Source organism: Ursus americanus, chromosome 33, assembly GCF_024610735.1.
Source record: "Ursus americanus isolate L20-20 chromosome 33, mUrsAme1.1.p, whole genome shotgun sequence".
NCBI classification, from domain to species: domain Eukaryota; kingdom Metazoa; phylum Chordata; class Mammalia; order Carnivora; family Ursidae; genus Ursus; species Ursus americanus.
In genome coordinates this window covers 17,195,432-17,217,081 of record NC_142159.1, presented here as the reverse complement: position 1 = coordinate 17,217,081, position 21,650 = coordinate 17,195,432, and the positions used below count along the sequence as shown (strand labels likewise).

The window sequence follows — 21,650 nt, the reverse complement described above, 5'->3', positions numbered from 1 at the left end:
TTCAGTGCTCACCACGACCTCACACAGCAGACCCCATGTGGAGCCTCAGTTCCCAGGTGCGCAAACCGAAGCGCACAAAAGCCGCATGGAACTTGTCCAAGCTTCACGGCTGGTAAGTGGGAATGCTTGTTCCTGGCCAACCTGATCAGAAAGCCCATTTTCTAAACTAGCTCCCTCAAGGGCCTCTGACGACAGTAGCGGGAGTCTCTGATGCACACACGAGGACATGATCCACTTCTGATGTCAGCCTGTGCCTGCTCACCTTTTTCTAAGGAGCTTAACATGAAAGGACAGGCCTGTCTGATTTCATTCAGTTCCTCTGCTTTACACGCTGTCCGGAGTCTGAACCCGGACAGAAGAAGGATGGAAGAAGTGGTTATTCGCTAAACTGCACCGAGACCAAAGCCCCCCAGGGCACTTGGTCTGCCTCCTGCAGCTCCTGGCCCTTGGCTCCTTCAGCCCTACTCCCGGACGGCAAAGAGGAGAGTGCTCTGGAGGAGGGCAGGAGCGGTCCTTCGTCCAGGGAAAGGCCTCACCTTCACATACTGGCGGAGGAAAAATGGGCTCATGTCCGGCGGGGATGAAGTCGTGTGTGGTTTCAGCAACTGGCTGGTAGCCACGGGCTCCTCGTCGTTCTGCTGGCTCTTCCAGTACTCCAGCAGGGATTTGAGCACGTGCAGGCAGTAGTCCACAGCGCCGGAGCTCAGAAGAGCCGCTGCTGTGGCGCTGGAGATGAGGGAAGACGACTGCGGGAAACAGGGAGAGCAGAAGAGCTTGTAAGACCGCTGGGGGCAGGGTCGGAAGCCCACTGGCGGTAGTCTCAAAGTGGGCCGCTGGGGGAGGGAGCTCGACCCTTGAGTTAGAAGACCCCCAACTAAGTCATGGTAAGAACCAACCAACCCCAGGTCCCAGCTCTACTCGCCCACACACATGTGCTAGAGGCTTCTGCTAGGAGGGGCGGGTTTTCTTCTTTCCTGGGCAACTAGAAAAGCAGCCCATTTCAAGAAGGAGAGAGAAAACTTTCCTCTCTAAGCACTTTTCAGCAACGCCATGCTCCTGCCAGGCACTCCCCCCACCAAACCAGCTTCTAAAGGAGATGGGGTAAGTGATCACATGAATAAAAAAGCGGGAGAAAAGCCACGGTAAATAAAACCATTAGGAGAGCCTTGCAAATCCCAGCAAACCCCACAGCTCATAAGCTCATTAAGATTGGATGCAGTTCAGCCTCCACTTCTACCTTCTCTGCTTTGTGTTAATCTCCTTTCCACCACGCACACACTGCTTTCTCTCTGCTTTATTACCATACCTTATAGCAACGCACAGTAGGGGAATCCTCTTAGCCACCCTGCGCCTTGCAGAACGGTCCCCTCCTTTCAATAATGAAACTTCCAAACCCTGTAACCCCTCCAATGGAGGGACTGCTGGCAAAGATCAGGGCTTGGAAGGGATACTGAAAAAGGTGGTGGCTCTGCTCTTAAAGAGGTGACAGCTTAGAATCTTTCTCCTCTAGCACGACAATAGCCTATTCTAACTATCACCTCTGCCCTCGGCCCTGGCGCCAACCAGACAATCCTCTTACCTTTCCCACACCCCTGTGCTCAAAGCGACAGTACCTCACAGATGGAAGACTTGGATCCGGATTTGGTCCGGGACATGAAGACACTCAGGAGTCTCATAACTACCAGATGGACTTCATTCAGGGCGCTGCGCTCATTCTTCCTGGAGACGTCCTGACGGCAGAAGCAGAGCCCAGAAGCCCACACTTACTTTAAGCTTAAGGCATCCTCTCAACAAGGTTCCCCCCAGCCTATCAGCACTAACTGTTCCTCACATGGAATCAGAGTCAAAACAGGCACCAACGCCCCCAAGGACTACACCCGGATTACCTAGAGCCCAATACGCATAAGAGGCTGTACTAAGATACAAACAACTAATTTACTGTTTTCAGCTTAGGGAGCTACAAAAGGTCCGTGAGGGCAGAGACTTGGTCTATTCCTCATTTATGTCCAGATCCAACAGGAGGCCTGGGCCAAAGCAGGCACTGCCAACATTTTTGTTGACTCAACAGAACTGGAGCCCTCAGTGAGTGGTTGCCACAAAACTAAGTGAAGTTCCTCTAGAAGAAAGATGACAAGATGTGAACGGAACTCAGCTCCCTGTCTCTCACACGGCAGGACTCTCCAGTCTTACCTTTTTGTCCATGCCCAGTTCAGCAATTAGCTGGGAGAGCAGGTTGTCCAGGGCCCCCTTGTCTTTCTCATCTTCTCCATCCAGATCTGTAGTGAGCATCAGGATGACCTGGAAGTCAAGAGAGAGGTAAAACATGAGTGCCAGTACCCTAAAGACGACTCTAAACACAGGGGGTTCAGAAGAAATCCCAATCTTCCTGACTGCCCTGTCAATCGTAACTGTAATCCACGAAAAGGTCCTATATCCCAAGGTATCTGAAGTTTAAGTGTCCAGAGTCAGAAGAGTCAATTTTTGGTATATACCACACATTTGGCATCACAAAAAATGTTTTGCAAAGTGTTTGCAAAACGAACTGACTAAACTACATTATAAGCAACCGAAGTGGCTTAACAGAGGGCAGTGTGCTCAAGAGCAAAGAACTTTCTGCCTCAGAGGAAGGCAGCTAGCAGGAGAACAGCTACCAGACCACATTTCAACGTGGTGTTAATAAAGACTCGCTACACACTGAGAATCTCTGGGGCACACACGTGCTCCGGGCTGTCAGCAACTAGCTGGATGACTGCGGACATCTTAAATTCTCTGACCCTTGGCCTTTTCATCTAGAGGATTAAGGGCTATAACTTGCCGTTCAAAACTGCATGCCATTATTCTATGACCTAACACCAAACAAAGCCTTACAGAGCCTCTACAAGAGAGATGTGAGCATGCTGAAGGATGGTCCAACCATAATGTGACAGACCCAGGTGAACTGAGGGATACCTGCATGTACGGGATGGCCCGGACACCTCCAACATTTCGTAACTGGGGCAAGGTTTGCAGGAGTCTCTCCAACAGCATCAGACGGACCATGTGCAGCCTAAAAGGCCAAGGAAAACACATGAGATGTGAGCTAGTTCATATCTAGTTCACAAGAATATAGTTCTTTCCTCCTGCCACCAAGGTAAACAAGGAGCCTACTGCTTAGGAACAATCCTACCATTAGCAAAATATTCAGAAATGCCTAAATAGTAACACTACCAACACAGAAGGAGAAATCTCACTCTGTTAAAAGGAACAATCTAGTCCAAAATACAACTGATGGCCCTGAAAACCTGCTACAGGGTAAGCTAATATTTCTCAAGCAATCAGCCCTAGCTATTCTCCGTAGCAAAATCAAATCTTTAGTAGTGCACTCTACGGCCTTCTCCAACATGTGGTCCCATTCTGCCTCCAGCCATTATCTTCTGGGATTCCTCCATCTACAAAGTCTGCATCATCCAGTTGCACAGTGACCCAGTCCTTTCTTTTTCTTGCTTCCCAGAAGGCCTGGCACTGCTTTACCCTCTCAACTCGGCTACCATTTTTCCTAGTGGAAAATTCAATCTCAACTCTACCCTTTTCACATTGGACCCATGAGTTCTCCCATATATTCAGCTGGGTGCTAACTAAGCCTTCTCCATCAGAGGCACAGATACATGGCTGGGCTTCCCTACTAAATGTGTGCCTCTGGATCTGCAGTGAACATGTTGATTCAAGAGAGGACCAAAATGAAAAGGAATTAATTAGGGTCCTGCTGACAATCTGGTTGGCAATCTCACCTAACACACAATCTTACACAGATGAAGAGCGCACTTGCTGAATCAATTAATGGCTTCACTCTCATAGTTCATAAACTGTTCTTGCTTCATTTTACTTTACAGACTGTGTATAATAAACCACAAGTATACATATGCATAAAAAAGTGATTTTCACGTATTACATATCCTAGGAGATATGCAGAGTATTCTCAAAATATTAAAGTTTGAATCAAAGTATATGGGACCTTACTTGATTGATAAATGACCATGATTCCAAAAATAACTCAAAGGAATGCGCTAGTAACAGTCCTTCAGAATACAGTCACACGTAAAAGCTCACGCATACATCCAAAGAATAAGGCCAGCTATATGGGGACCACAAATGAGTAAGAATTGCTCAGGAATGTACAAGATACAGCAAAGAAAAATAATAGGACAGTAGAAGTTCAAATTTAGCAGTTCAGTTTACACTTGCAGGATAAAACATAGCAAGCTTTGAGATGGATGAAAATCTTCAGATTGGCAGAACATACTTGTGAATACACACGTATGAAAGAAAAAGTCAACAAAATGAGCAGCGTATGGACCCGGACCAAGATGTTGCCAGACTTCTGGCTTTTCCAACTCTTAGAATCTAACAGAAAAAGTAAACCATATACCAAAAATTACAATTTCCTTTTCTTTAGTGACTTAATGTAAAAACAAGTTAGTTATTATATTATTTAAAACAAATCATTTAACAATTGCTCAATTAACTTATCCCTGAAAAAAAAAGTTTACTTAAAACCACTTTAGGGGTGCCTGTGTGGGTCGCTTGGTTGAGCGCCTGCCTTTGGCTTGTGTCATGATTCCAAAGTCCTGGAATCAAGCCCCCCCGCCCCCGGAAGGCTCCCTGCTCCTCAGAGAGCATGCTTCTCCCCTCTCCTCCCCACTCCTACTCTCTCTCACTAGCTCTGTTGCTGTCTCTCTCTCTCTCTCAAATAAATAAACAAAATCTTTAAAAAACAAACAACACTTTAGACTTCTGTTACTAACACGCCTAGGTTACCTAAAATCGCCCTTCTAAAAACACTAAAAATCCTAAAAAGACAGAACATCATTTTAGTTGCATCTCAAGAAACTTGAAAGGATTGAAATTACACAGTACATTCCCCATAGTAAATTAAACTGTAAATTAGTAACAAAAATAATTAGAAAATCCCCAAAGGTATGGAAATTTAGCAACACACTTCTCAACAGCCTACAGGAAAGATGAAAATTACAATAGAATTTAGAAAACATTCTGAACTGAACAGGAATAAAAATATAACACATCAAAATATACGGGCCCCAGCCAAAGTAGACTTCAACGGGAATGCAGAGAGAAATTTAGCTTCAAATATATACTTAAAATGAAAGATTTAAAAATCAGTGATTTAAGCTTCCATCTTCTTAAGCTAAAAAAAGAACAAAAAATTAAACCACAAAAGATAAGGTACAATAAAAGCTTATTAGGCAGAGAAAGAAAATATTAAGAGTGGAAATAAAACAGAAAGCAGACATAAAACAGAAAAATCAAAGCCAAAAGTCAATTCCTCGTAAATAAAGTTGGTAACTCCAAGCAAAACTGACCTTTGAAAAAAGAACACACATATTAAGTTACCAACATTAAAAATGAAAAAAAGGTACATCACCACAGACCCTAAAGACATTGAAAGGATTAAAAAAAAAAAAAAAAGGTTATGGGGGCTCCTGGGTGGCTCAGTTGATTAAGCATCTGACTTTTTTTTTTTATTTTTTATATTTTTTAAAGATTTTATTTATTTATTTGACAGAGAGATAGCCAGCGAGAGAGGGAACACAAGCAGGGGGAGTCGGAGAGGAAGAAGCAGGCTCATAGTGGAAGAGCCTGATGTGGGGCTTGATCCCAGAACGCCAGGATCACGCCCTGAGCCGAAGGCAGACGCCCAACCGCTGTGCCACCCAGGCGCCCCAGCATCTGACTCTTGATTTCAGTTCAGGTCACGCTCTCAGGGTCATGAGATCGAGCCTCGCACTGGGCTCTGTGCTCAGCATTCAGTGGAGAGTCGGCTTGAGATTCTCTCTCCCACTCTCCCTCTGCCCCTCTCTCCCACCCGTGCATGCACACGTGCTCTCTCTCTAAAGTAAATAAATAATAAATCTTAAAAAAGAAAGATTATGAACTTTATGCCAATAAAGTCAACAACTTAAATAAATTCCTCGAAAAGCACAACATACCAAAACTGACACAGAAGAAACAAATAATTCCATATCATTTAAAGAATGAATCTATAATTTTAAATCTTCCCTTAAATAAAGTCTAGACCCAACTGAGTCTGCTGCTGAATTTTTACAAGAATTTATAGATGAAATAATATCAATCTCACACGAACTTTTCTATTTTCGTCTTGCTTCCAAGAGTCAGACACTTAACTGACTAAGATACCCAGGCACTCCTGTATTTGATGTTTTTTGATGCCTGCCACTCAAATAGACCTTAAGAAGCCATAAATAACTAAGCACATTTTTTTAAGAAAAAAAGATATTATGAGACATGAAAAACAGAACGTGATGCTAAAACATCTACATGAGTCCCAGGAAGAAAAATGACAGAAAATGAGGCAGAAGCAATATCTGAGAAGATTGATAAGCATTTTCTAGAATAAAAAACACTAACCCAAACATTCAAGATTCCCAAAGACCACTAAGCAAAACAGGTGGTTCTGGGTGGCTCAGTCCGTTAAGTCTCTGCCTTCAGCTCAGGTCATGATCTTGGGGTCCTGGGATCAAGACCCACGTCTGGGTCTCTGCTCAGCGTGGAGTCTCCTTCTCCCTCTCCCACTGTCCCCCCACCCCAATCGTGCGTGTGCGTGTGCTTGCTCTCTCTCCCCCTCTCTCTCAAATAAGTAAAATCTTAAAAAGAAAAAAAAGAAATCCATCCTAACTATAGCCTAAAAACAATGACAAAATAGATCTTATAAGCAGCAGTAAGGACACTATTTTCAAAGAAGCACTATTTTAGGACAGCAGGTGACGTCTCACTGGCAGTAACAGTGGATATCATTTTCAATTTGGGGGGAGAAAAACTAACAGCACAAAACTGTATACCCATCAAAAACATGTCCACAAAATGTGAACTGAATAAAGACATTTTCAGAATAAGAAAATCTGCGATTTTATAAGCGGTGGCCCTCCCCTGATGGAAAATCTAAACAACGCACTTCAAGAAGAAATGATCCCAGACAGAAGGTCTGACACACATAAGCAAATGTTGAGCACAGAAAGTGGTAAACATGTGAGTAAATCTGAACACACACTGACCACGTAAACTAAATGAAACAGCAACAACACCTTGAAAGCTTCAAAAGCCTTTTTTGAAAAAGAATTAAAACACAAAAATACAGCTTAACTTGATAAGAAGGGGCCAAGTCTTCTTAGTCTCTATATTATGCAGGAAGATGCAGCTGTGAGTTAAATTGAGTTTTGGGTAAGTTAAATGCACACGTTGAAATGATCAGGATAACCATCAAAAGACTGGAAACAGTGAACAACCTCCAAACGTGGGAGAGAGGGGCAGAAAAAAGAAAAGAAAAAGGGATGAAAACATAGCATATTGACCCAGAAGAGGACTGCAAAGACAGAAAGAAACACAGAAGCAGGCAAAACAAGTAAGCAGCAGGAAATAAATGGTAGGCATAAATTCCAATTCATCAGTAATTAATACTAATCACAAATGAACTGAACTGTTTCAATTAACAAGCAATGGCAGACTGGATTAAAAATGTTTTAAATAAATTTCAAAAAACAAAAAATCACAAACACCACATTCTCCAAACACATGGAATTAACCTAGAAATCCTGTTAAGAGAGAGAAAAAAAGATTAAGCAAAAACCCCTTTATGGCAGGATGTTAAAAAACAGACTCCATCAGAGTATCATCACTTATTGGAGCCAGAAGTCACCCTCATCGAAGAGATGTTCCAAGAACGGACGGTGAAGCACTAGGAGACTCTATGGAAGATGCTCCCTGATGTCTTCAGAAAATGCTTAGTGCCTGACAGCTTCAGGGACCTTCTATTTGGATAGAAACCATTGAGTCCAAAATGCTAGCTGATTATTTTCGCACGGCGCTAATGTGATAATCTTGGACCTCAACGAGTTTAACAAACATTAGATCACAAATGCATTTCTCCAGTCTCCCCTCACAGTTAAGACTACATTCACTCGACCAATCCAGTAGCAAACACCACCAGAACTTCTTGACAGGGATGGATTAGGATTTTATAGATTACTTTCAATTTGCCAAATGCCCTACCACTGGTATTTCTAGACATAAATCTGTATTTGCTCTGTCTTATTTCTCTGTTACCTCGTAAACACACTGAACAAGGAGCCATTTCTAGCATATATGTAATAGCTATCATTGTTGAGCCTAGAATAGTGCCACTTGTAAACAGAATGCTACAAAGTGGGTGTATGGGTAATGATGAAACAAGAAAGATCTAAGCAGGAGGATACACATTTTCATGACAATCACTTTACGGTGACTAAGGGATATCAGGGGGCCTTAAGAGAAAAACGACGTTCTATTCTCTCTGAAATTCATTTCACATAATTCTAATTAGGACAAAGAAGACAGACCTAGAATGCTTCCTAAGATCTTGAACCATTTGCTGAGTTTATTACCTGTATATTTCTAAATATATATACGTGTATGTGTGTGTAGACACACACACACACACACTATATGATCACTCCACCTCCTGCAACTGATCCATCACCTTATTCCTGAAATATTCTCCCATAGCCTCTTGACTGCAAATGACCAAGTCCTAACCTGTTGCTAGTGTGGACATCTCCTTCCCCTTCTCCTTCTCCTTCTCCCTCGGAGCCATCTCCCTCCTGGTGTCCGGTGGTGGTGCTGATGGCACCAGTGCTTGAGCTGACACTTCCTGGTCCAGCTGGGTGCCCCTCCACTGTGGCATCACCATAAGCACTGCTCCGGCCAGATACTAGAGGGAAATGGTTAAAAAAAGTGTAAATCAAATCCCCAAGCATGACAGAACCCAATGCACTCTGAAGTTAGCAATAGTTCAGAGACGACTGTTAGCTTCAGAGAATTTTTTCTTCTTTGTGAAGAAGTGAATAAATAAGGACTGAATTCAAGATTTTGGCCCCAGAGCACTATGCTACCAGACTCTCAAGGCAGCCACTTGTCTTTCTACGGTATATAAGATCCACCTACAAGAACAATCTCTACTGCTGATAAATTTCCATCTCCTAACCCAGGGGAAACGTACACTGACTTGGGAATCTAGGAATTATCAGCTACTCTTAATGCCTTCCGTAAAATATTTTCCTATCTAATTTTTAATCACAGGCTCATTTACAAGGTCAAGCCAAAATGGCATGCTTCCTCATTCCAGAGCCCCACCGTATCAGCCGGCAGACTGTGAGGGTGGCCCGCTATATTAGGAGGATTGCCAGACACAGCTTCCCCCAAAAGAGGGGACAAAAACCACAATATGATGGACTTCAAAGTCATACCATACTCCTGATTTGGGATAATGCACATCCTTGCTTTCTTCCAATAAGACACAATTAAAAGCTGCCTGTAAAATGTCCCAACATTAACCACATTGTATCTAAGCTCTTATCACTAAACATTTGAGACTCCATTGTTGAGGTCAAATGAATTCCACCAGATGTTCAGTGAGCCCTCAAAACTTCCTTTTGCTGACACCAACCCCAGGACCCAGGCAGAGATTCCTAGTGCGTTCCTGCCCCTGCCCAAAGAGATCAGGCCTGCCCAGCCACATTACCACTGTGCTCGCCGGCCACCGAGTCCACGGCGCTTCCCCCGCTCTCCGAGCCCACGCTACCACCATGGTCAGCAGGGGAGGTCCGAAGGGTAGAGCCGTCAGTTGCTGCCGTGCTGCCCTCGTCGTCCGAGGCTGGAGCTAAGAGAGTAACGAGAGCTGTTACAGGAAAAAACCCCTCCTGGGGGCGACAGCATCAAACCACATAGCGCAGAGGACACAATGCAGTTTACATATCCTGTCATCGAAGGAAAAAGGGAAAGATTTGCTTTGCTGGCTCATCACCAACAGGAACAAACACTATACACGGTGCGCTGCAAACGGTACTGAGACAGTGGGAAACCCCAGTTTGCTGGGCATTTCCTTCACTGTTTCGCTATAGTGCAAGTAGACAGTAAAGAGATCCAATGAGAATCTGTGATGTGGACGCTCAGTTTTCTAGCTAGAATGCCTCACGGCCACCATCGTCTAGGTGTTACTGACACCTGCTGAGATCAGAAACTACCCATTACCATTCAAAGCACAGGACTCTGAATTTTAATGAGATTCGTTTTGCAATCAGTTAATTTGTGCTTATGTTAGGAAATCACTCATCATGAGCTCTTGAATCAAACCTGTTGGTTTGTCTGTTTGTTTGGTCAGGTGGTCCAGAGGGGAGTACAAGGGGAAATTTCACCCCTCCTCATCATCCTCCTCAGACGCTAAGAATGAAGCAAGGAAATCCCCCAGAGACAGCCACAGCATCCAGGATCAGGGCTGAGCTGAGACAGGAGGAAAATGCTGGATGAGATACATAGGGGAGGAAAGCCAAGACAGCCACAGAGCACATGAGGAACACAATCGGCACAGCACGACAGCCACCTCCAAGCCTGAGGGGACAGCAGCTAACGAGAACTGAGAAAAACGACACACATGGCAGCAGGTTGAGAGGGGACAGCCAATGTCTCCCTTTCTCTTCTACCCAGGGTAACACTCCCAAGAGAAGAGAAAGAAAGGGAAGAAAGGAAGAAAGAAATACAGGGAAGCAGCACTCTGGAAAACTCTAAATCAACCCTTCCATTCCTCAGGAGTTATTTCCAGGGCATTATTCACGTGTTCCCTCCTCCTCTACTCGGTCCAACTCTCTACTCAGGACATTTTTTTTCCCTTTATCAGATCAGCAAAGAAACTGAGTGTAAAGACAAAATGAGGTCTGTAAGAGTTTCTACGCATTTTAACTGTCCACACACCCCTACCTCCCAAGCTCAGAGCCCCGACGGCGAGCCACGCTGACCTGAAGCAGGACTCGGCTTCTTGCAGCTTCGCTTTGATTTGTAAATAAAGAGAAAACAGTGCATGGCATGAGTTCTCTCTACTTCTCGTCTCCCTGCTTCTTTTGTCTAAAACATTCGGACTCTGGTGAAGAGCCCTGAAAGCTGTCACTGCAGCTCTACAGCCGAGCACCCTGCAAGCCGCTCTCTCAGCCTCTCCCTGGGGAACCAGCAGGAGCCAGGCAGCATGCAAAGTGTAAGGAAGCGGAGCCATGAGCGCCTTTGCCGAGCTGCAGCACTGTGCCCTCCACGCCCATATTTCTAAAGCAAAGGCAGAAGCAGGAAGTCCAGAATGGCCTGTCAAAGCAGCTGCCCGTTCCACTCTCACAGCACTGGAAACAAGGCCAGAGGGTCCTAGGGCCCTGAGCCACGTTCCTTGCTGTGGACAGTTACCTGATGCTGTGGTGTCAGAGAGGGTTCCTGCGTCCAGAGAGGAAGAGCTGGGTGCCTGGCCGGACAGCCCCAGGCTCTGCAGGCCCAGGGCACTGCTGCTGCTGCCTGGGAAACAAGTGGAGAGTGAGCACAGCATTCCCTCCAGACCCCGTCCACAGCGCTGCTTTGGTCACCTGCTGCCTTCGGGAGTCTCAACTCACCAGCATGTGACCCCCTCTGGCCTAGAGGAAGTTAATCAACAGCAACCGCTGTCTACCCAAGTTTGGTTACAGACATGGTGGGAAGCTACCTTCAGCTCAGGCACGACACGGGCCAGAGGACTCTAACGGTTTTGGGAGGAAATAATTCCAAAGACCAAACTAACGGAAATAAGGAGATGGGACTCCCAGATGGCAAATCCCACCACATCCCTCTCACTCTCCACCTGTATCTCTGAACAGCTCTCACCCAGATCAACCTCTCCCCAAATCTGGGGACAAGCTAAGTCAGCTGGATATCAGTAACTGCCAAACCCTCTCTGCTGCGCAAGGCCACCGGCGGCTCTGTTCCTGGCATTGCCGTCTACCTTGCTGGTCCTGCTGCAGGCTCAGGGCAATGGCTAGTTCAACCATGGTCTCGTCATCTGCATCAGGCGGGATGTCCAGCATGGGGGGGAAGCCCTCTGCGCCTGCCAGCAGGGCCTCCAGGGGAGAGGGGTTGCCATTGTTGACATTTTCGGCTGTCTCCAGCACCATCGACTCAGACTGCAGAGAGAAAGCTCTGTCAGTGTCCCATGGGAAATGGCAGCTTTTGCAAGTCCACAGAATGAGAGCCGGAGGAGAGTTGTGAGACTCTGCCTCCCCTCTACTGCTGCCAGAGACTCACCACCATCTCAAAATCTCCATGGTCCACCTCACTCTGTTCCTGGCTTTCCTGACGGATGTGACCACCATTCGGAATCCCTGAGGACTGCATTTTCTCGTCTGCGTCATCATCGTCATCATCATCCTTGTCTCCTGAGTCAGAGAAACCCCAGTCACCTGAAGGTGCCTATTCTTGCCTCCCTCGGCATGTGGTTCGGTAAGTCACAAAGCAACGTAAACCCAAGACAAGCTAGCAGTGAGTGCCCTGTGCTTTAGAGGGAAGCTGCAAGGTCATCCCAGGCTTGTCCTCCCGCTTCCTGGATCCAGCGGGATCTGGGAAGATGGGGTTGGCAGTGACAGCTTGCCCCCTTAGGAAAACACTTTCCTAGCTAATGACGTGACAAAAACAAAAACAACAAATAAAAAACAAAAAACAAAAACAAAAAAACAACCTTGGATTCCCAAGAGATTTCCAAAGGCAGAGAAATATAAGACCAGTAGGCCCCATGAGCTCCCACCAACTCCCAGGAGACCTTGAGCAAGACCAGGAAAATAGTACACTGGAGATGTTTATCTGTGATGTCACGGCAGCTTGGAGTATCATTTCGCTCCTGTCCAAAATAACTGGGTCAGTTTAGTTGTTTTCACACCACATAATCCTCACAAGAAGAACCAGAACTGAAATGTAAAACCATCAAATGGAAGCTGAAGGACACCACTACAGGTCCTGCCCAGGCTGGCTTCTGTGGGAAGTCAGGGTTAAACTCCTAATTGTCAGAGAGGGTGGAGCCCTCATCTTCCACTCACTGGGCTGTGCGGGTTGTGAAAGAATGCAACCGTGGCCTAAACTGGAAACATCAACTCCCCGTACTCTAGCTTCTCTCCAGAGAAAAGAGGCACACGCTGTTGTCTAACTCAAGCTTACGTCAATAAATGATATTCAGGGAAGATTATCGGAAGATCACCAAGTTGCACACATTCCTCTAGACTGGCAACTGTACCGTAAGGAAGCCCCCAGCCACATGTGGCTAGTCCAAGCGGAGATGTGGTTTCAGTGTAAACTACCCACTAGACTATGAAAACAGTGCAAAAAAAATTTGCGGAAAGGAAGATTTCTCGGGGCGCCTGAGTGACTCAGTTGGCTAAGCGTCTGCCTTTGGCTCAGGTCATGATCCTAGGGTCCTGGGATTGGGCTCCTTGCTCGGCAAAGGAGCCTGCTTCTCCCTCTCCCTCTGTCCCTGCTCATGTGCTCGCTCTCTCTCTCTCTCAAATAAACAAAATCTTTAAAAAAAAAAAAAAAAAAGGGAAGATTTCTCATTAATACTTTTTCATACTGACTACACTTAAAATTTTATTTGTTATATACCAGACGTATTTCTCTTTACTCTTTATAACGTGGCTAATGGAAAATTAAAAATTATGTATGTTACTTGTGTTGGAATTTTTGTCAAACTAAGTAACCAGAGAGTTACATAATAATGCTAACATTCAGGGGCGCCTGGGTGGCACAGCAGTTAAGCGTCTGCCTTCGGCTCAGGGCGTAATCCCGGTGCTCTGGGATCAAGCCCCACATCAGGCTCCTCCGCTATGAGCCTGCTTCTTCCTCTCCCACTCCCCCTGCTTGTGTTCCCTCTCTCGCTGGCTGTCTCTATCTCTGTCGAACAAATAAATAAAACCTTTAAAAAATAAAAAAAAAAAATGCTAACATTCAGATACTTTGTAAAACTGCTTTTACTAAAATGTTCAATGTTATGCCCTCGACTTGTGCACAAGTATATCAGGAGGGAAATCTCTTGTGATATTTGCTATCAAACTGGATTGTAGGTTAAGTCCACTGGGGCTACTACTCCTTAGGCAGCAAAGTGGACCCTTAATGAAGTTTTTTTATGCCAGGAAAAATATAGTTTTCCTCAAAAATAGCTGTTTTTTTGTCTGTGGTCATGTGATTTTTGTGACTGTTCTTATTTTTGCTATAAGCTCTTAGGACACTTTCAGCCGAACAGAAGATCCTCGCTTAGCAATAATACAAGACACACTAAAAATCTCATGAAAGAAATTTTCTGCACCCGGGGCGCCTGGGTGGCTCAGTCGGTTAAGCGTCCAACTTTTTTGATTTTGGCTTAGGTCATGATCCCAGGGTCATGAGATGGAGTCCCGCATCGGGCTCTGTGCTCAGCCGGGCAGTCTGCTTGAGATTCTCTCTCTCCCTCTTCTTCTGCCCCTCTCCCTACTCACGTGCATGCACGTACATGCTCTCTTTAAAATAAATCTTAAAAAAAAAAAAAAAGATATTTTCTGCATCCTTGGCTTGCTTTTACTGTTATATTTTATTTTCCTATGGCCTCAATTTTATTTTTTTTATTCTACTTACCATATACATTTTTAAGTGCCACCTTAAATTCTTTATGGAATAAGATAGCGTAAAACAACGGATACATAAACAAAAGCTTCCAGGACCTTGGTCCACATGAGCAATACCTCCTAAGGCTACACCTCCCTCTCCCTGGCCCCACCACGTGCACACACAAGCCTAAACCCAGACCTCACATTACCCATTGGAGTGTTGCTTCGAGGGGAGGAGGGCAAGGTCACATGTCTCCGCTTGTTCCTGGGCCTTAGGACTCGAATTAGAGCTTGTTTACAAGAGAAGCTCACAGCAGGATCCTGCGGTTGGGGAAAAACAAAAAATAACCAGCATGCTTAGGTTTTATATTATTCATGAAACTGTCTATAACGGACTCTCTTTTTTGGTCAATCACTGACACACATGTGAAGGACCTATCTATCTACTCTCACACTTGAAAGCTCGCTAACCAAGTTCAGTGTTAATCCCGTTTCCTGACGTGGCACAGGTAAGACCCATTCCCCACATCCCTGAATCTCCGTTCCTGGTAACAGACTGGCAGGTCATTTGCTCCTGAAGTCACACTGGCGCTCTACAAATGGATTTTGGCTTTTCGTCAGAAAGCAGGCTCATCCTAGCTCTGTGCTAAAATCAGTACTTCTAACGCTAAGCTTCTATGACACAGCCACTGGAAATAGATCCTGATGATGTTCATTCAGACTCATTTCAGTAACACTAACTACGTAGCAACCACCAGTATATTCCCTGGGGATTTAGTGTTGAACAAGAAAAACAAAATCCACCTCCACTTCAGACCTTTTCCTCGCATGGAATGAGTGAGATCATAAAGCTTTCATTGACATTTAAGACTCTTACTTCCCACACCTTTCTTTAAAAGTTTATTGTGTTTCATTAATTTAACAAACTTATTTAAAACAAATTTTCTAGACACTCCCAGACCAATACAAGATTATCTGGGGCTGGAGTGATACATACAGGACACAGCAGCATCTGCATGTAGATCTTGGATGCTGTATTAATACAGTCCAGCTCACACGTACAGTAGCCGTGAATGATGTCTACCAGGGCATTGACGGTAGCTTCGATATGAGTCAAGCCTACAGGAGAGGAAAACATGGTAGGAAAACTTCTAGCTACTTGAGAATCTAAAACAAAAGTGCAAATTCTTATCCCCACATGAAGGTCAAACGAAAAGATGACAAGCACACACAGCGTTTTTTAAACAGACGAACAAAACACACACAGAGAACGTAGGTTGTCAGCATTTTTTGTGATTTGCTTTATTAACAGTCTCCTCCTCTCCCAAACGGTCCTCAAAAGCCTTTCCAGATACCCTGCATCACAGAAGTAAGGAGTTGTCTGCTCTTGGATATCAAAAGACAGGGCAGAAAAGTGCAAGGAGGTGAGCAGACTACTCGTTAACCACAATCCCCAAACCTTAGGTGACGATAAACTTGGCCTCTGACCTGCCTTCTAGGCTGACCGCCCAAGCAACCTGCAAACACAAATAAGCACCAGGGCTCACTCTACTTTCCTAGACTGCTATTCGGATCATTATCTTTCCACTTAAACTTTGGAGAGTGAGAAGTCAGATGCCAAACACAGGAGTAACTTGGAAATAAAACAATTCTCAAGGTGATGCTTCGCTTTTACCTTCTGAAGTGGCTTTGCCCAAGCTTTCAAAATACTTTTAAAACAATTATTAACTACCACTGAGGATACACAGAAACACAAAAATGCCTCTTTATATGAAATATTCAACCGCACGGGAGGAGCTACAGTACAAGAAAATCCCACTTCTCAGCGACACTGCTAAACTCCTGTACCCGAAGAATGCACTGATCTTCCATTAATTCAGGAAGAGATGGATAATGAAACTAAAGGCTAAGGGTTTGACCTGTTCAAAGACAGAACTTAGATTGGGCTTCAAGTATCCCTTTAAATATGATACCTGGCAGGCAGGCAGGTGCCAAGAAGGCATTCTTGGGTTTGGATGCATGGAGTTTCCAGAAGTGGTTCACCAGCTGGGTGATGAAACTACAGCAGTCTCCTTCCAGCTGTTTCTGAGGTTCTCTCCCCTCATCCACTCCTTCTAATAGAACAGGAGAAAAAAAATGATTAACGATGGTAAATCTGACATGGAATTTAATTTGTTTTAAGGTTAACTCAGGTCAAGGAAGCTTGCCTGGGGAGGGAGTTTCAAGTGGGGCCCCAATCAATATGCCAACTATCCCTAGACTCCAGCAGGCACATCTAGGAAAAAAACAGTCTGGGAAAGGAATATCACAGAAAACATTGTATGTTAGAATTAAGTAGAAAGGGGAGCATTCAGGATCTTTACGGCAGACTCAAGGATTTCAGGTCCAACTACTCAACTTATAAAAACTAGGGGAACATCTGAGATTTTCTGGCATGATTCCCGGATAAGAATACTAGGAGGAGGAACTGGACGATGACAGCAAATGGGAGCACAGAGGTAACAGAACTGTAAGCTGTATTTGATAAAGCAAAACAAGTTAGGTACCCAGCCAACGTGCGGAGAGGAGGAAACAGAATCAAGCACTGAGAAAGCCCACTGCAAATGTTAATAAAACACTGGCAAAGACTAGCACGAAAGCAAGATTTGACCCTATTACTTTAAAGCAACCGGGACCCAAGCTTATTAGCTTTGCCCTGAAGATCCTAAAGAGGTAATTATTTCAGAGACAGATTATATCTGACATTCAGAACACTAAACAAACTCAACATTTTCCAAGGCGTAAGCACTGGAAAGAGTATTTGCTTAAATGGTACAATCTAAACATCAAAAGCCCTACAAGGTACAAAGACAAGAGTAAATCCCGTCTCAGAGCATGCAGTCAGGCGGAGGCCAGAGACAAGAAGAAGAGGGTGAGAGGGTACAGAAGATGTACCAAGCAGATTTCAGGACCACGACCACATAGGCCAAGTTCACCTGTTTCCATCGGGGGCAGCTTGGACTCCGTAAAGTGGACGAGGTTGTTAGGGCGCATGATGGCAATGGAGCGAGCTGTGATCACCAGCCTCTGGAAGACCTCAGGGTCCAAATCCTTGCCTTCTTTGCTGGATGTGTTGAGACACTGCACAGCTTTGCTCAGCAAGGCCTGATCCTATAACAAAAGGATCACAGAGGATGAAAACCAAAAGCAAGGGCTGGGTAGGGTACTAAAGCAAAGAGGAGAGGACAGCTGGCAAGTAGGTCATCAGGATGGCTACCTCCTCTTAGGTGAACAGGTTAATTACCGCCAACTACCTGGAACAAGTCTTCAAAGCAGTCCAGTACAGGTAAACTTCTTAAATCATGAAATACCAAAGGCACAAAATTCAAAAGTCATTAAGTATCGAAGCACAATAGGAAAATTTAGAACCGCTGGATTCTCTAGAAGTGCAACATCCCAGACGACTTTGCTCCAGCAGAAGAGCCCAAAGAGTCTGTTTCTAAACCTGCCATTCCTCGAGAGGTTCAGCAGGTTAGACTTACATTTCTCAAGCCTCCGGGCCGGAGGCACAAAAGCTAACCGAGGCATCTGGGCTGCTGGCTTCTTCCTAGTGGAACTGAACAGCCACCTTTCCCATCTACAGCAACTGGCGTAACTTATTACCTTCGACCGCCACACTCAGTTATAGGTGAGACCCCACCCCCCACCCCTTGTGCCCCTTTCCCTGGCCCGAGAGTCCCTCCTCAGAATCTCTCCAACAACCATTTGGCAATTTCCTCACAAGCGAGTACACCGAAGCGAGGGTTGTGCCAAGCTGGAGGAGGGATCTCAGTGATTCCCCTGCCCTCACTGTTTTCCAGAGAAGCCACACAGTCTCTCTTAGATCCTGCTGAGCCTACTAGTGACAAAAAAGTCAATGCAAACCAGGGGCCCATTAGTCGGCTTGCCCCCCGTTTTGAGGGGGAGTTGTTCATTTCTCAGGAGAGACTTTAGACAGTGTGGGTCTCATCTCAGTGACTTCACTGTGTCCTCCTCGCTTTCCGTACGAAAAGCCAACTGGCCTGATGCCCTGTCAGTACCAAAAGTTGCACTTCTACAGAATGCATCCAGGGAGGGAACGATTACCTTATGGCTGTGATAGGCCGAGCGGCTGGTGTGCAAGCTGGCCAGAAGGCTCTTGGATTGCTGCTGAACGCTGGCAGGTGCTGGCAGGGACAGCAGCAGAGTGGCCAGCTCCTGAGCTGCGTTCTTGTTTCTCTCCTGATGCGGAAGACAGCAGGGTTATCGCTGACCCCACCAAACCCACACAGAACCAACTGCGTACACTCTGCCCTTCCCCCTTGCTCTTTTCTAGACCACCAGGGCTAGGTTATGCAATGTGGACTGCTAAGAACAAAATGAAGAGTTTCAGATATTACAATCCTCCCACAATACAAGAGAGCAGGAATCAAGTCCAAGCCTACGACTCCTGGAAACACTGTTCTTTCTGCCAGCACTCATCCTAGCCTATGAAACACTCTCACAATGGATCCCCCAAAAGTAGGACAGAAGGCCTTAAGCTAGAGACTTCTCTGGAGCTTTTTTGCAAATCAAGATTATGCTATAAATATTCTTTAGTTGCAAGGCCTCAGGCCTCTGACAACTCCACTGACTTCCTGCCTCTTCAGAAAGCTCCCAAGCACTTTTAAAAAAGTCACTTGCCTTCTCGATGATTGGGCCAACAGCAAAGCAGCTTTCCAGGGCTTCTAAAGAACTCACAACCAGCCTAGGGAGACAGAAAAGCTGGCTTGAGTACAACTACCACCCTTCTCTCTGGTTGTGCTTTAGCCTGTGCGAACTATAGTCAGGGGGACCTTGGGGACAGCTAATGAATGCCAAATACAAAATCAAAGCACAATAAGACCTGCCACAGGCACCATGCATATCGTTTCCCTGTGTCACAGGCCAGAAGAAACCTGGCTCCCGCTTGGAGATCAACCTGAGGCCATGTTCATAATCCGTAACTGAAAGACGGGGCTTTTCTTCCTCAAAGCGGATAAGTGTACTTCCTTCTGCTGCCTGTGGCAGGGATCACTGAGAGGGGCTTAAGAGTCTTGATGCAATGGGACCCGAGCTCAGGTGCCCACAGATCAGGAGGCAAAAGGATACACAAAGGGAAAGGTTAAAGCCATCTTCTTATAGTGGGAAGAACGCTGTATACACATATTTTACTTACATCTCCAAGAAAATGCACAAAGGCACTTCCTGTGAGTCCCTAAGTATGAGGAGAGAACAAACTGTGTTTTCAGGAGCATGCCAATTGCCAACATTCACAGGATACAACAAAGCACCTTTAGAAAACCGAGCCACTTTCTCGTGGGAAAGGAACCGGAAACCCAGCTGTTGAAGGGCACCTAGCAACATGCTCCCCAGGGCTCACTCCTGTGAGTTTACTGGGGCATGGTAAAAAGACCAACATCCTGATGCCGAGGCTCCAGGCACAAAGGGAAAGGTATGGAGAAGGTAGCTGGAGAGAAAATGGTCAAGGGGCAGCAGAAGGCAACAAAGAGTGAGGGAAGAGGGGCCTGAGAGGTAAAATGAAGTTGGACGGAACAAGCTCTCCGCTGGCTACTCTCCCGTCATCCCACTGCCCACACCCGCCCCCGTCTCACCCACTGTGGACAGGAAACGGAGAGGGACAGGGTACAGAAAGAGTAGAGAGCTAGGAGGTTCTGGAGCGGCCAGCACCAAGTGTGCACGTACAACCGTCCACATATTCCACTCTTACACAGGATAGCTCTGCAGCCATGCAAGGACCAGAACAGAAAGAAGCAGGAGGACTCTTCCACAGAAGCAGAATCAACGCGAAGCCACACCATTGGTTACACTGCTCTCTGACACACACTCACCCGTGCAGAGAAAAGAAAGAGGGCATACTAACCGGTCCAGCTTGGTTAGGGACTCAGTTTCAGAACTTGGGGAAGAAGCAAAGGAAAAAAAAAAAGGAAAAAAATGTGAAGCTCAGAGAAACCTGGAAATACATCCTAAGCAAACAATATAAGAATAGGGGAGGGGGAAAAAAAAGAAACAGAGAGAGAGAGAGAGAGAAGGGAGGGGGCAGGCTGCTGGTGGGAGGCAGTGATTTCAAGCCAGGCTATTCTTCCGACTGACGATGTAAGAAACTCTGTCTTACATCATGAGTCGCCTCATCTACCGCGGCAAACCAGCAGCCGCCTAGCACAAAGAAGCCAAGCGCAACGCTTCAGACGGCCACTGGGGGGAGCCTGGGAGGCTCTGAACTCTGCCGCACGTGCAGCAGCCAGCCTCTGGCCCGCAGCACCACTACCACCTAAGTGGCCGCTGCAGAGAAAGAGATGATGACATCAGAATGAATGGGAAGATTCTCCCCTCTGATCTCAGCAAGACTGGACCCAAATCTCTAACGCTGGCTTAAGCATCTACTTCACAGCCTCCGGCTCCTCCAAAGGGCTCCTGAGCATTAAGAGAAGGCACAGAAGCCCCCAGGCAGACCGGAATCCCATGGCTCTGAGCACGCTGCCAGGCTCCATCTGCGCACTAAGGAGACACAGGGTGTCGGGCAGCTGGGGGACAACCTGAAACTCACAGGGTACACTTGGGGCAGTTCTGAGAGGCTCTCTCAGACAGGTTGTGCCAGGAGAGGGGGAAAATGGCAAGGACGGGAGCCGAACCCCGCCGGTGCTGGTACCTCTCCAGGACAGTTCCACTGGTGGTGGCAGGGGCCGCAGAGTCGCTGTCTCCAGTGCCATTGCTCTGGTTCAGGTTGGAAGGGCAAATGTTGCTGACAGAGGCAGAAGGGAACTCTTCCGGGGGCTCGTCAGGCCAGCCAAACTGCTCCTTCGTCTTGCCGTAAATTTTTACAGCATCGATCATGGTGACGCCAGCTGGATCCACGGAGGCCCCAACTGCAACAAGTGCGAAAAGCATCTAGGAAGCACGTTCTCTACAGGGCGAATGTGACCACCTCCAAACCGAAGACCGGACTAATAAGGGTAAAGGAGCAAATGCCACTGATTTTCGTCATGAAGGAACTTTGTCTCCTGAGACTCAAACAGCACTTGAACCCTGAGGAGACACTGACTGCATGTGAAGCAGTCCCACTGACCAAATGCCTAGGAAACCCAGCTCTCAGAAGAGCCCTAGAGCACCACGGCAGGACTCCTCTGGTGCTATCGGGGTACCGCATCCCCCAGCCTCCAC

General features: G+C 46.1%; 1 protein-coding gene across 10 annotated transcripts in view; it reads right to left on the bottom strand.

Moving 5' to 3' along the window:
- Positions 1–21,650, bottom strand: part of UBR4 (ubiquitin protein ligase E3 component n-recognin 4) — a 126,553-nt gene that overhangs the window by 50,242 nt on the left and 54,661 nt on the right. Inside the window, exons 49-67 of one of the 10 annotated variants that reach the window (XM_087858526.1) lie at positions 21,139–21,355; positions 20,353–20,385; positions 19,134–19,197; positions 18,558–18,692; positions 17,429–17,603; positions 16,661–16,744; positions 16,427–16,567; positions 15,451–15,572; positions 14,663–14,774; positions 12,133–12,263; positions 11,834–12,011; positions 11,269–11,373; positions 10,801–10,869; positions 9,569–9,706; positions 8,584–8,758; positions 2,950–3,046; positions 2,191–2,298; positions 1,614–1,730; positions 537–746 (exon numbers count right to left, since the gene is read on the bottom strand). In XM_087858526.1, coding sequence (XP_087714652.1) covers positions 537–746; positions 1,614–1,730; positions 2,191–2,298; positions 2,950–3,046; positions 8,584–8,758; positions 9,569–9,706; positions 10,801–10,869; positions 11,269–11,373; positions 11,834–12,011; positions 12,133–12,263; positions 14,663–14,774; positions 15,451–15,572; positions 16,427–16,567; positions 16,661–16,744; positions 17,429–17,603; positions 18,558–18,692; positions 19,134–19,197; positions 20,353–20,385; positions 21,139–21,355 — 2,411 coding nt within the window. The remainder of the gene's footprint in view (positions 1–536; positions 747–1,613; positions 1,731–2,190; positions 2,299–2,949; positions 3,047–8,583; positions 8,759–9,568; positions 9,707–10,800; positions 10,870–11,268; positions 11,374–11,833; positions 12,012–12,132; positions 12,264–14,662; positions 14,775–15,450; positions 15,573–16,426; positions 16,568–16,660; positions 16,745–17,428; positions 17,604–18,557; positions 18,693–19,133; positions 19,198–20,352; positions 20,386–21,138; positions 21,356–21,650) is intronic. The other 9 variants (XM_045781979.2, XM_045781980.2, XM_087858528.1 and 6 more) reach the window with 9 other exon arrangements.